The sequence below is a fragment of the Pseudoliparis swirei genome, chromosome 9, assembly GCF_029220125.1.
Source record: "Pseudoliparis swirei isolate HS2019 ecotype Mariana Trench chromosome 9, NWPU_hadal_v1, whole genome shotgun sequence".
Taxonomy (NCBI): domain Eukaryota; kingdom Metazoa; phylum Chordata; class Actinopteri; order Perciformes; family Liparidae; genus Pseudoliparis; species Pseudoliparis swirei.
In genome coordinates, this window is record NC_079396.1 from 27,124,737 (window position 1) to 27,139,736 (window position 15,000).

The window sequence follows — 15,000 nt, forward strand, 5'->3', positions numbered from 1 at the left end:
AACCCTCCAGAACTTCTACAAATCGGAGGTGAACAAGGAGGACATGTACATCCGCTACATCCACAAGCTGTGTGACCTGCACCTCCAAGCAGAGGACTTCACAGGTGAGGGACCAGGGTCTAGACCAGGGTCTGTAGACCAGGATCTAGACCAGGGTCTGTAGACCAGGATCTGTAGACCAGGGTCTATAGACCAGGATTTATAGACCAGGGTCTGTAGACCAGGATCTGTAGACCAGGGTCTATAGACCAGGATTTATAGACCAGGGTCTGTAGACCAGGATCTATAGACTGGACCGTATTGATTGATTATTGATTACCTTCTTTTTAAACAGGAGAAAATATTGAAAAATGACGCAATCACAATTTTCCGTCGCCCCAAAACAACAAAACAAAGATTTTGTATTTGTGGAAACGCGATGAAGCGACTGCTCCCGATCGAGGAGCTCTTTCTGTTGATCAATCAATCGATCAATCGACTTTCAGCTCTCGTTTATTGATTTTTTCCCCTCATAGTTTTTATCTAAAAAATCAGTTTCAAATGTGACAGGAGTCACTAATATGGCGTTTGTGTATGTCATTTATCTATTTATTTATTTATTTCAGATATTATTTCTCAAACAATCAAAGATATTCTCTCAACGACAGATGAGAAACTCAAGACATGAGGATAAAACTGCCACCAAAACATTACCCAGCATGCCTTCTGGCAACTTGCGCTTCCTGCAGTCTGGAACCCCCCCCCCCCCCCCCCCCCCAAAAACCAATACATCTTCATGCGGATGACCTTTGACCTTTGCAGAGGCGGCCTTCACCCTGCTGCTGTACTGGGAGCTGCTGCAGTGGGAGGACCGGCCCCTGAGGGACTTCCTCCACTACCCGTGTCAGAGCGAGTGGCAGCGCAAGGAGAACCTGAGTCGGAAGATCCTCCACTACTTCAACAAGGGCAAGGCGAGTATTTATATTCATCACTTCCTGTTTGGACTGACTTCAAGCATAAAAATGCTAAATTTGTTAAAAAAATATTAATTCTTTTCACAATATTCTCGCAAATTTTATAGTTTTTCAAAATATTTTTTGTAAAGATTTTATTGTAAAAAGAATATAATTTATATTTCTCACTTCCTGTTTTGACTGAGTTCAAACGTAAAATGCTAAATTTATTTATTTTTGAATATATTTTGTCATAATATTCTCGCAAATTTAATAGTTTTAAAAAAACGATCACTTCCTGTTTTGACTGAATTCAAGCGTAAAAATTCTACATACATTCTTTTTACATTTATTTTTTAAATATTATTCTCGCAAATTTAATAGTAAAAAAAAAAAGATGTTATTGTAAAACATTTTTTTTAAAACAATTTTCTCGTGTCAGTATAAAAATATTGAATTTAAAAAGGCTCAATTTGGCAAGTGGATATTTATATATTTGTATATTTATTTATTACTTCCTGTTTTGACTGATGCATGTAGCCTCAATGGTTTCTCCCAGTCTTCTTACCGCCTCTGTGCTCTGCAGTGTTGGGAGTACGGCATCTCTCTGTGCCGGGAGCTGGCCTTCCAGTACGAGACCCTGTACGACTACCAGAGCCTCAGCTGGATCCGGGTGAGCAGTGCGCGTGTGTGTGTGTGTGTGTGTGTGTGATCAGACCAGTGGTTCTCAAACTGTGGTGCTCGCCCCTCTAGTGGGGTGCAGTGGTACTACAGGTAGGGCACAGGAGGAAATGCAGAAATACGTTTTATTGAGACTTTCACAAGTTCAAAGTACATAAAACTAATCATTAATAAATACATGTTGGAATGTACATGCGAGATTCTCTGCTGTTGACCTTCAAAACAAAAGCTCAGCATTGAGCATAAATTGAGATTGTCTTTTCTGTTTTTGCCCTTCAAAACAAGAGCTCAACATTGAGAATTAATTGAGATTGTCTTTTTTGCTTTTGCCCTTCAAAACAAGAGCTCAATATTGAGTGTGAATTGAGATAGTTTTTTCGTTTTCTCTTCCTCGAAAGTGGAGCGTAAATTTGAGAACCCCCGGATTAGACGGTCGCTCACCATGTTTTATTTTGCTCCCGCGACAGAAAATGGAGGCGGCGTATTACGACAACATCATCGAGCAGCAGAGGATCGAGCCGGAGTTCTTCCGGATGGGATTCTACGGCAGGAAGTTCCCCTTCTTCCTCAGGGTAAAGTTAATAATTTTATATAAATCAGACACTGATTGCACAGCGCTGCGTTTTACATTTTAAGTTAATATAATCCAATCCTAACCTAAACTAAAGTTCATGTTTTGATATTTAAGGGTCAAATATAAAAACATTTTGTTTACACAAACATGGAGGAGCATCTGGAACCGAAAATGGTTCTTCAGAGTGAAGCCATAGAAGAAGAACCTATAACGATGTCTCAAAGAACCTTCAAAACATTGTTCTTTAAGGCACCATATCTGGTTCCACAAAGAAGCTTTCAAACCAGGGTTCATTAAAGAACCATTTCCTTAAATAGTTCTTCAAAGAACCTATAAAGGTGTCTCAAAGAACCTTAAGGAAATGGTTCTTTAAGGCATCATTTATGGTTCCACAGAGAACCTTTCATACCAGGGTTCTTTAAAGAACCATTTCCTTAAATAGTTCTTCAAAGAACCTATAAAGGTGTCTAAAAGAACTTTTAAAACATGGTTCTTTAAGGCAGCGGTCCCCAACCTTTTTTGAGCCACGGACTGGTTCCGTGTCAGAAATTATTTTCACGGGCCGGCAATATAAATGACGTAATAAATATGACGTCATACAATTATACGAAGGGCATAAAGTGCCAAAACTACAACTCATCATGACGCCGAATGAGTGTGAGCCGTGCTTGTTGACCTGCAACGAGCCGCTGATGGAGACGGCGACACAGACGTGTGATTGGTCCGCTGCTCCTCACCGAGTTCTGGTCGCTGTCATTAGAACAAGTTTCAAGTTTCAACAGGCAGAGTTGTTGTGTGAAATGTCCCTTCAGGCCACCGTCATTTGCATCTCCAGCACATGTTCTTCTAGCTCGGACGGGCTCGATTCACCGGGTGGGTTTGTTTACAAATGGGTTGCAGGTCTATTCTTTTGCAGTCGGGTCTTTTGTGGTTGGAGTACCGCTCAAACTCTTTTAAAAGCCTCTTCCACCCGGTCAACGTCTGAAACATGTAGAATGTTCCGCTGTTCACTCGCCCACACAGCAGCGACTTTATCGGCCAACTTGAAAACAGTTGTCATTTCCCTGAAGTGACAGAATTCATTGAGCAGGTTGAATATGTTTTAAGATTCTTTGTCACTGTGCCGCCAGCAGAGGGTTCGGCGCGTGAGACTCGCCTGCAGCGATAAACCCGAACTTTAAGACTCCTGAACGCGGCTCAGACGTACACACGGGTGGATCCGCTCCTTTTTCAAAATAATATAGTTTTCCGACTGATTAAAAAAAAAAAATTACAACTTTTTTTATTCACTTTTTTTCCGCGGCCCGGTTCCAACCAAGCCGGGGGTTGGGGACCCCTGCTTTAAGGCACCACATCTGGTTCCACAAAGAACCTTTCAAACCAGAGTTCTTTAAAGAACCATTTCCTTAATGAGTTCTTCAAAGAACCTATAAAGGTGTCTAAAAGGACCTTTAAAACATGGTTCTTCAAGACACCATTTATGGTTCCACAGAGAACCTTTCATACCAGGGTTCTTTAAAGAACCATGTCCTTAAAGAGTTCCTCAAAGAACCCACCGATGTTTGTCAAAGAACCTTAAAAACATGGTTCTCCGTAGAACCACAAAGCCTTTTAAAGAACCATTTAAGAACCCTTGTATAAAAGGTGACTCCTGAGTGGAGAGTAATTAGAGTTATGAGAGTTATTAGAGTTATTAGAGTTATGAGAGTTATGAGAGTTATTAGTGGCCTCGCATTCATCTGGTGGCCAGAGACACAGAGTTACGAGTCACGAGTACTCGGACGTTAAATTAAATCTCTTTTAAACGTCATCGTCCCCAGAACAAGGAGTTCGTCTGTCGCGGTTACGACTACGAACGACTCGAGGACTTCCAGCAAAGGATGCTGGGAGAATTCCCGCAGGCCATCGCCATGCAGCACCCCAACCTACCCGACGACACCATCCTGCAGAGCGACGCCCAGTGTATCCTGACGATGAGGTCATAGGTCACGAGTCATGTGTTCATGTTTGGACTGCTCATCTTTGAGAAGGGAACGTTAATATTCATGTTTGATTCATATTGTTGACGCTTCATCGGATCGATGAGCAAACAGGAAGCGCTGATTATATATTTGACTTAAAGTAGAGGAACACCGTATGAAACGTCCAGGTCGACGCTCTGCGTGAACACACTTCCTGTGAGAACTTCCTGTGAACACACTTCCTGTGAACACTTCCTGTGAACACTTCCCGTGAACACTTCCTGTGAACACACTTCCAGTGAACACACTTCCTGTGAACACTTCCTGTGAACACACATCCTGTGAACACACTTCCTGTGAACACTTCCTGTGAACACACTTCCTGTGAACACTTCCCTTGAACACACTTCCTGTGAACACTTCCTGTGAACACACTGCCTGTGAACACACTTCCCGTGAACACACTTCCTGTGAACACTTCCTGTGAACACACTTCCTGTGAACACACTTCCCGTGAACACACTTCCTGTGAACACTTCCTGTGAACACTTCCCGTGAACACACTTCCTGTGAGCACTTCCCGTGAACACTTCCCGTGAACACACTTCCCGTGAACACTTCCTGTGAACACACTTCCTGTGAACGCTTCCCATGAACACACTTCCTGTGAACACACTTCCTGTGAACACACTTCCTGTGAACACTTCCTGTGAATACACTTTCCATGAACAAACTTCCCTTGAACACACTTCCCGTGAACACTTCCCATGAGCACTTCCTGTGAACGCACTTCCTGTAAACACAGAGTTCCCGTGAACGCTTCCCATGAGCACTTCCCGTGAACACACTTCCCGTGAACACTTCCCTTGAACACGCTTCCCGTGAACACTTCCCATGAGCACTTCCTGTGAACACACTTCCCGTGAACACTTCCCGTGAACACGCTTCCCTTGAACACACTTCTCGTGAATACACACTTCCCGTGAACACACTTCCCGTGAACACACTTCCCATGAACACTTCCCGTGAACACGCTTCCCGTGAACACGCTTCCCATGAACACTTCCCGTGAACACGCTTCCCTTGAACACACTTCCCGTGAATACACACTTCCCGTGAACACTTCCCGTGAACACACTTCCTGTGAACACTTCCCGTGAACACACTTCCCATGAACACTTCCCATGAACACACTTCCCGTGAACACTTCCCGTGAACACGCTTCCCATGAACACTTCCCGTGAACACGCTTCCCGTGAACACGCTTCCCATGAACACTTCCCGTGAACACGCTTCCCGTGAACACGCTTCCCTTGAACACACTTCCCGTGAACCCGCTTCCCGTGAACACTTCCCGTGAACACGCTTCCCGTGAACACTTCCCGTGAACACACTTCCCGTGAACACTTCCCGTGAACACACTTCCCATGAACACTTCCTGTGAACACACTTCCCGTGAACACTTCCCGTGAACACACTTCCCATGAACACTTCCCGTGAACACACTTCCCGTGAACACTTCCCGTGAACACGCTTCCCTTGAACACACTTCTCGTGAATACACACTTCCCGTGAACACACTTCCCGTGAACACACTTCCCATGAACACTTCCCGTGAACACGCTTCCCGTGAACACGCTTCCCATGAACACTTCCCGTGAACACGCTTCCCGTGAACACTTCCTGTGAACACACTTCCCGTGAACACTTCCCGTGAACACACTTCCCATGAACACTTCCCGTGAACACACTTCCCGTGAACACACTTCCCATGAACACTTCCCGTGAACACGCTTCCCTTGAACACACTTCCCGTGAATACACACTTCCCGTGAACACTTCCCGTTAACACACTTCCCGTGAACACTTCCCATGAACACACTTCCCATGAACAATTCCCGTGAACACACTTCCCGTGAACACTTCCCGTGAACACACTTCCCGTGAACACTTCCTGTGAACACACTTCCCATGAACACTTCCTGTGAACACACTTCCCGTGAACACTTCCCGTGAACACACTTCCCATGAACACTTCCCGTGAACACACTTCCCGTGAACACTTCCCGTGAACACGCTTCCCTTGAACACACTTCTCGTGAATACACACTTCCCGTGAACACACTTCCCGTGAACACACTTCCCATGAACACTTCCCGTGAACACGCTTCCCGTGAACACGCTTCCCATGAACACTTCCCGTGAACACGCTTCCCTTGAACACACTTCCCGTGAACACGCTTCCCGTGAACACTTCTCGTGAACACACTTCCCGTGAACACTTCCCGTGAACACACTTCCCATGAACACTTCCCGTGAACACTTCCCGTGAACACACTTCCCATGAACACTTCCCGTGAACACACTTCCCATGAACACTTCCCGTGAACACACTTCCCTTGAACACACTTCCCGTGAATACACACTTCCCGTGAACACGCTTCCTGTGAACACTTCCCGTGAACACACTTCCTATGAACACTTCCCTTGAACACACTTCCTGTGAACACTTCCCGTGAACACGCTTCCCTTGAAGACACTTCCCGTGAACACACTTCCCGTGAACACACTTCCCGTGAACACTTCCCGTGAACACGCTTCCCTTGAACACACTTCTCGTGAATACACACTTCCCGTGAACACACTTCCCGTGAACACACTTCCCATGAACACTTCCCGTGAACACGCTTCCCGTGAACACGCTTCCCATGAACACTTCCCGTGAACACGCTTCCCTTGAACACACTTCCCGTGAACACGCTTCCCGTGAACACTTCCCGTGAACACACTTCCCGTGAACACTTCCCGTGAACACACTTCCCATGAACACTTCCCGTGAACACACTTCCCATGAACACTTCCCGTGAACACACTTCCCATGAACACTTCCCGTGAACACACTTCCCGTGAATACACACTTCCCGTGAACACGCTTCCTGTGAACACTTCCCGTGAACACACTTCCTATGAACACTTCCCTTGAACACACTTCCCGTGAACACGCTTCCCGTGAACACGCTTCCCTTGAAGACACTTCCCGTGAACACGCTTCCCGTGAACACTTCCCGTGAACACACTTCCCGTGAACACTTCCCGTGAACACACTTCCCATGAACACTTCCCGTGAACACGCTTCCTTGACACGCCCCCTCAGACCTGCAGATCTACGCGGTGACCCCGGTGTCGGACATCTCCGACGTGCCTCAGCTGGAGCGTGTTCCCGAGAGGATCAAGAGCTTCTACCGCATCAACAACGTCAGCCGCTTCCACTACGACCGGCCCTTCCACAAGGGCCCCAAGGACCGCGACACCGAGTTCAGGGTACGGCGAGATCAGAGAGAATCACTTTCATTTCACTCACGTGTCACGGAAATCCTTTTCAATCTGAGGTCCAGCATTTATTTTAATTTTAATAGTAGTTGTTTATTTCGAGTAAATTCTCTGTTATATTAATCTGGAATAATAAAACAAATGAATATATTGGTTAAGTAACCGAATAAATAATCTTTAGATTAATTGATGAGAGAATAATCTTGCCTTATTATTATTATTTGTATTATTTTATTATTTTTAGTTTATTATTTTTATTGTTTTATATATATATATATATGTATATATAGAGAGAGAGACTCATCATTATTACTTTAATTATTTAAATCATTTATATATATATATTTATTTATATATAAATATATAAAGAGCGCCTCATCATTATTATTATTTTATAGTTTTAATTTTTATTATTTTTCCATAATAAGAAACATCTTCACATCTTGAGAAGAAAGGAAACAACAAATGTTTTCATTAAAAAAAGAACATTTAATAATTAGGATTTAAACGAGTCACAAAAGTTGATGATTTTGACGTCTCGGACGTTATTGTGTTGTTGTTGTTGTTGCTCAATTGGACCACACATGACTCCTCCTCGCTGCACATGAACCACTTCCTGTCATCTATCCACCACTTCCTGTTACCTTACCCGCCACTTCCTGTTACCGATCCTCCACTTCTCTCGCTGCTCCCGCCCCTCCAACAGAGTCTGTGGATCGAGAGGACGACCCTGATCCTCTCCCGCCCTCTCCCCGGCATCTCCCGCTGGGCGGAGGTGGAACGGAGAGAAGTGGTGAGGGAGCCTCCGACGCCGCATGTATCCCGTTGCCGATGGCAACCGTTAGATCTTCTTTATTGAAATGCTTTTCTCTGCCCCCCCCCAGATGGAAGTGAGCCCCCTGGAGAACGCCATCTACGTGGTGGAGAACAAAACCCAGGAGCTGCGCACCCTGATCAGCCAGTACCAGCACCGGCAGCACCACGGCAACATCAACCCGCTCAGCATGTGCCTGAACGGGGTCATCGACGCCGCGGTGAACGGCGGCATCGCCCGCTACCAGGAGGCCTTCTTCGATAAGGACTACATCAGCGGCCACCCGGAGGACACGGAGAGGATCACGCACCTGAAGGATCTGATGCAGGAACAGGTGAGACTCGGGGGAACTCAAAATCCGATGATTGGCGGGTGGGACGGCGTCCTCATCGAGCGGCGTTTTGTTCCTTCGTCTTCTCGCGCCGACAGGTGCACATTCTCGGCGTGGGCCTGGCGGTTCACGAGAAGCTGGTGCACCCGGAGATGCGTCCCCTGCACAAGAAGCTGGTGGACCAGTTCCACGTGATGAGGACGGGTTTGCATCACGTGAGTAGGCCTCAGAGGTCAGCTCGAAAGGTCAAGGTCACGACGGGCACCGTGCACTTTGGGCGAGAATGTGTGTGTGTGTGTGTGTGTGAGTGTGTGTTCATGCCCGTGGGAGCAGTGTGGGTATTCAGAGCAGTATGTGGTGGGCTCCCAGCAGGGCGTGGCCGGCGTGGATCGGTTCGGCACCGCCGCTGGCTGCCACCAGGGGGCGAACTCCCCCAGAGGGGTCCTCTCCTCCCACAGCCACATGAGCCCTGAGAGCGTCCGCCTCATGCACCGACACAGGTGAGACGCACACACACACACACACACACACACACACACACACACACACACACACACACACACACACACAAAGACTGACCCCCCCCCCCCCCAGCCCTCTGAACCTCCAGGGTTCCATCCGCCACTCCTCCTCCTCTCTCTCCTCGCACACGTCGAGCGAGGCGGGAAACCTCGTCATCACGACGGACGGCCTGATGGGGGAACACGGCGAGGAGGCGCACATGCAGGTGAGGCCGCAGAGCCACAATATGTATATACACATATATATATATATATATATATATAATATATAATTATGTATATGCATATCTGTATATAATATGTACTTATGGATATGCATATATATATGTATATGTGTATATAATATATATATGTATATACATACATGTATATAATATATATGTATGTATATGCATATATGTATATAATATATATTTATGTATATCTATATAATATATATGTATATACATTTATATTATATTCATGTATGTATAGGCATACATGTATATAATATATACATATATATATATATGCATATATGTATATGATATATATTAATTTATATGTATATAATATATATATTTATGTATATACTTATATATATTATATATATGTATATGCATATATGTGTATAATATATATATATATGTTCATAACTATATATATATTATATATATATGTATGTATATACATACATGTATAATATATATATATATATTAGGGCTGGGCAACGATTAAAAGTTGTAATCGCGATTAATCGCATGATTTCCCTGATTAATCACGATTAATCACGATTAATCACATTTGTATACGCAAAATCCAATAATTCATTCAAAAGTAGTGTATAGCGCACTTCTATTGAAATGTTCTGCCATATGAATGAAAGTGCCATAACATTTGTTGTCCCTGTTAGAGTGAGACACCAGAAAACACTTTCAGTGCAGTTTGTCAATTCCTAGAACTTGACACTTATTTTAAATGTACTGCCATATGAACTAAAGTGCCATAAAATCTGTCAGGACATTGTCCAACGCACTGTTATGCAGAGACACTGTGACAGAGCGCTGGAGACTGTGCGCGAAGCAGGGGGGGGGGGGGGGGGGGGTGCTGCGATTAAACGTCTCTCTTGTTCTGCCTGTTTTGTGATATACATGCCTAAAAGGTGCCTAATATTTCTAGACTGAAATAATATCGGCATTATAATGATTATATCTATGAGGATTTTTTCGTTGCCTATTTTGTGGAGCCCCCTCAGGACGTGGTGCCCTCCGCACAGCGCGTAGTGCGCTATGGGAGCGGCGGCGCTGGTCGTAGTTTATAGCACAAACAACAATGAACTAGTGGAGGCGGCGAGGTGCTCCGTGTTGCCAGATTGGAGATGGTGAAGTATCGTACCAAAGGCTCAACATGGTTGTATTTGGAGGATAATTATCGTGTATCTGGCAACCCTGAGATCGGTCGACCAATGACTGCTTTCTATTCTGTCAGCTCACGCAAGAAGGTGGAACGTACAAAACTTGTAAGGGGTAAATACTAGTTTGTGAAAACCCAGAGTTGGAATCCCTGCCGGACGCATTGTTTAGGTCTCAAAAGCAGGACATGTCCGGGGAAAGAGGACGTCTGGTCCCCCTCACTAACCGGCCTGCAGTAGCTCTCCACTTCGCTGTGGCGTTGGTTCGCTTCTCTTGGTTGATCTCCTCCCTGCAGCTCGTCTGCCGAAGCCTCGCTCCACTGTGTGGTTGGTTGTATGATTTGCTGGCATCAACGGTGTGTTTAGCATTTCAATGATATTTAAGACTGGAAGTACTCCGGTGATAAGACCATTCATCTTGGCAGTGTTACATATCACTTTGTTTCTGTCGACTCCGCCGTCTTTAAGAACTTTAAATTTAAAATGGCCATTTAAAATCTCCGTACTCTTCTCCATGTTTGTTAAACCGCGAATGAGTTTCTTTTCCGGTTCCGCAGCCATCAGTAGCAGACTTTTACAAAATAAAAGCCTGTGAGCAACACACTTTTACAATAATAAAATAAATAATAAAACCTGCGTTAACGCGCGATAAAATAATTGTCGGCGTTAATTAATTGATGCGTTAACGCAAGATTAACGCGTTAACGTGCCCACCCCTAATATATATATATATATATATATATGTATGCATATATATTATATATGTATGTAGATATACATATATATATTATATGTATATAATATGTATTTATGTATATGCATGTGCATATATATATATTATATGTATGTGTATATATATGTATATAATAGTGCTGTGAAAAATAACGCGTTAACTCAGTTAATTCAAAAAAAAAGTCACTTGCAGAATGAGCTTCTAATCCACCACTTCAATCTGAACTCTGTCCGCTCTCATGCAGACGGTCTGTTCATCGGTAATGATCCTTCCGCAGGTTCACCTCCGGAAACCTTGTTACGACTTCTACTTCCTGTAGATCAGGGTCTCAACACGTCGATCGCGACCTGCCAGTCGATCGCGGCGTAGTGTCGGTAGATCGCATGACATTAAAGAGATTGGCCCGCCCCCTGACATGTTCTCTAGAGCACGTCTTTGTTCTTTTATTAAACTAAACGTCTGTTGTTGATCGTATCTCCACAGCAGCATGTCATTTCTGTCTCTTCGCGTTGCGTTAACACTTATCGATCTCCGTCTCGCGCCACAGAGCTCCGTGCGCGCGCATCGGGACCGAGCAAAAAAAAAGTCACTTGTCAATCTGTCCACCTGTCCGGGCCGGTGAGGTTTCAGCTTTGCAGCGGTGTCCCCGCCGTCCCTTTCATCACGGCCCAGTTCATGAAGAAAACCCACACAGTCAGTTTGCCTCAGCAGCTGCTAGAGGAAGACTAGAGGCCTTTAGATTGTATCATGGTGGAGTTAATGGTTGACAAACAAGAGAAAAATGTTCTGTTTAACCCAGTGGTCCCCAAACTACGGCCCACGGGCCGGATCCGGCCCGCCTCCCCATTTGGACCGGCCCCCTGAACAATACCAGAGATGCGTTCCGATTTATTATTTTTTTCACCTGGCCCGCTGCCGTTGAGATTGCAGTGAGACGCGGAGAAAATGTGGAGTGGTGCTCTTCGCAATAGAACATCTTTGATGGGACGTGTCGCGTCTCGGCCAATCAGCGTTCAGATGTCCACAGCGTTTGGGAAGTTAGGTTAGCTTGAATGTTAGTCCGCTACATCTGCTGCTGTCACGCTGCACGGTGTAGCGATACTAACAAAGTACCCGTACGTTAAAAACGATGTGATTTAGCATATTTTTAGTATCGATACTTCATTAAAAGAGCGATCAGAGCGCCCTCCAGCAGACAAGGCAAACGTTATGTGGCCCTCTTAGGAAAAAGTTTGGGGACCCCTGGTTTAACCCTCCTGTTACCTTTACATTTACTAACATATTTTACCCTCGGGGTCAATTTGACCCTAGCAATTAAAACCTCCAGAAAATTATTAGAATTAATATTGCTTCCCAAGTTTAAGTGTGAGGTACTTTATGTTTGTTTGTTGACTACCTAAATAGCCCTTTAAATAAATAAAAAAGTTGATATTTCTTATATGTTTGACACAGTGAAAAACAGCCTGGGGTCAAATTGACCCCAAAGAACACCGACATTAAACATTGAATGGGGTCAAATTGACCCGAAAGGTAACAGGAGGGTTAAACATTCTGTTTAGGATGAAGATGTATTAATGTTCCATATGGAAGAAAACTGCTAAATAACTGCTGAGTTGCAGCACCATTGTATAGAAGAATGTATAAATGTATATATCCGTCTTTTGTCATAAATCTCTATGTTCTCACAAAATATTCCGAGAATATCGGTAATATGTGATTAATCATGATTAATCCACAAAAACCTGTGATTAACCCGATTAAAATGTTTAATCGTTTCACAGCCCTAATATATAATATATATATATATATGCATATATGTATATAATATGTGTTTATGTATATAACATATATATATACGTATGTATATGTATATAATATATATATAATATGTATGTATATGTATATAATATATATATATGTATGTATATGTATATAATATATATATAATAAGCTCTTCTTTGCTGCAGCCGAGCCCCTCCTCCTCCAGCCTGAGCTCCATCCGCTCCAACTCCTCCCAGATTGTCACCTCCGCTCCCTCCAGCGCCCGAGGTCAGTCACATGACCACACATCGGGCACTGAGGTTGGTCAAATGGCGCCGGCGGGTCGCTCACATGCGGTCCGTCCTCCATCTCCTTCCCCCTCAGGCTCTCCGTCTCTGCCCGATAAGGCGAAACACAACCGGGAGGTGATGATCCTGCTGCCGTCCCACCGGGAGAGGGCCGGCGGCTCCATGTACTACAGCGTGGCGGAGAACGGACAGGTGAGGGGGCGGGGCCAGGGGGCGGGGCCAGCGGGGGTTTAAATGTGATTTAAAAATCATAAACTGTGAGTTACAGAACAACCACATGCAGCGTGCCTTACTTCAGCAAATCAGCCCCTGTAAGCCGTGTGCCGACGCCCACGGGAACCTCCCGGAGAAAGGTAAACAAGTGTTGACAATGTTTACACAAACACATGTTTACACAAACACTGAGGGAGTAAATCAAGAGAGAAATCTATTTACATAGACTTCTATACAACCAGAGGTGTCGCCCCCTGGTGGTCAGGAGAGAGAATGCAGCTTCAAAACATGAAGCATATACTTCTATACAACCAGAGGAGTCGCCCCTGGTGGTCAGTAGAGAGAATGCAGCTTTACCACATGAAGCATATACTTCTATACAACCAGAGGAGTCGCCCCCTGGTGGTCAGTAGAGAGAATGCAGCTTTACCACATGGAGCATAGACTTCTATACAACCAGAGGAGTTGCCCCCCTGGTGGTCAGGAGAGATAATGCCGCTTTAACACATGGAGCATATACTTCTATACAACCAGAGGAGTTGCCCTCTGGTGGTCAGGAGAGATAATGCAGCTTTAACACATGAAGCATAGACTTCTATACAACAAGAGGAGTCGCCCCCTGGTGGTCAGGAGAGATAATGCAGCTTTAACACATGAAGCATAGACGTCTATACAACCAGAGGAGCCCCCTGGTGGTCAGGAGAGTGAATGCAGCTTTAACACACTTTGCTTCACTTTTCCTGGAAGTTGTCGCCTGGTGTTGACTTGTTGTTGTTGTTTACCCCAGTGTTCCCAAACGCTGCCAGTAGCTGGAGTCTGGATGGAGAGAACAGAGAGCAAGTGTCCTATATGGTTGCTCCTCCTGGAGGGGGCAGCATGCCCCCCGTCCCCCCCCGGTCCTTCCCACCAGGTGCCGCTTCCTGTTTGACTCGTTTCTTTGATTTCTTTGAGACGTTTTTGCGTTTCGAGCTTTTAAAACAACGTATGAATTAAATGATTTAATGAATGACTCCGTGTGGATTTCCCTCGGCAGGACACTTCCTGATGCACTGTGACGCGTTTCACCACCAGAACAGCGACGCTCCCCCGACCCTGCCTGTGCGCTCGCTTCGAAAGGTACATTATAAATATTATATATATATTAGGGCTGTCAATCGATTAAAAAAATTTAACTAATTAATCGCACATTTTGAAATTCATTAATCGCGATTAATCGCGATTAAAAGTTGTTTTTCTTCTTTTTAAAGACAAAACTTCACAGAGCTGTGTTTTCAAAGAGGCTCCTGCCTATAAAGTGCCAGCGAGGTATTTAATATTGTGGATGATAAATTGTTTCTTCAGTGAAACATCAGATTACCGTATTTTTTGCACTATAGGGCGCACTTAAAAGCCTTTAATTTTCTCAAAAAACGACAGTGCGCTTTATAATCCGAAGCGCCGTATATATGGAT

General features: G+C 44.7%; 1 protein-coding gene across 4 annotated transcripts in view; it reads left to right on the forward strand.

Moving 5' to 3' along the window:
* Positions 1–15,000, forward strand: part of dock3 (dedicator of cytokinesis 3) — a 65,892-nt gene that overhangs the window by 46,400 nt on the left and 4,492 nt on the right. For 3 of the 4 annotated variants that reach the window (XM_056422524.1, XM_056422526.1, XM_056422527.1), the window contains 16 exons: positions 11–104; positions 802–950; positions 1,519–1,605; positions 2,081–2,185; positions 4,008–4,149; positions 7,303–7,469; positions 8,185–8,271; positions 8,363–8,626; positions 8,722–8,838; positions 8,975–9,123; positions 9,218–9,350; positions 13,235–13,316; positions 13,413–13,528; positions 13,605–13,689; positions 14,337–14,459; positions 14,583–14,665. In XM_056422524.1, the coding sequence (XP_056278499.1) occupies positions 11–104; positions 802–950; positions 1,519–1,605; positions 2,081–2,185; positions 4,008–4,149; positions 7,303–7,469; positions 8,185–8,271; positions 8,363–8,626; positions 8,722–8,838; positions 8,975–9,123; positions 9,218–9,350; positions 13,235–13,316; positions 13,413–13,528; positions 13,605–13,689; positions 14,337–14,459; positions 14,583–14,665 (1,983 nt within the window). The remainder of the gene's footprint in view (positions 1–10; positions 105–801; positions 951–1,518; positions 1,606–2,080; positions 2,186–4,007; positions 4,150–7,302; positions 7,470–8,184; positions 8,272–8,362; positions 8,627–8,721; positions 8,839–8,974; positions 9,124–9,217; positions 9,351–13,234; positions 13,317–13,412; positions 13,529–13,604; positions 13,690–14,336; positions 14,460–14,582; positions 14,666–15,000) is intronic. The other variant, XM_056422525.1, reaches the window with a different exon arrangement.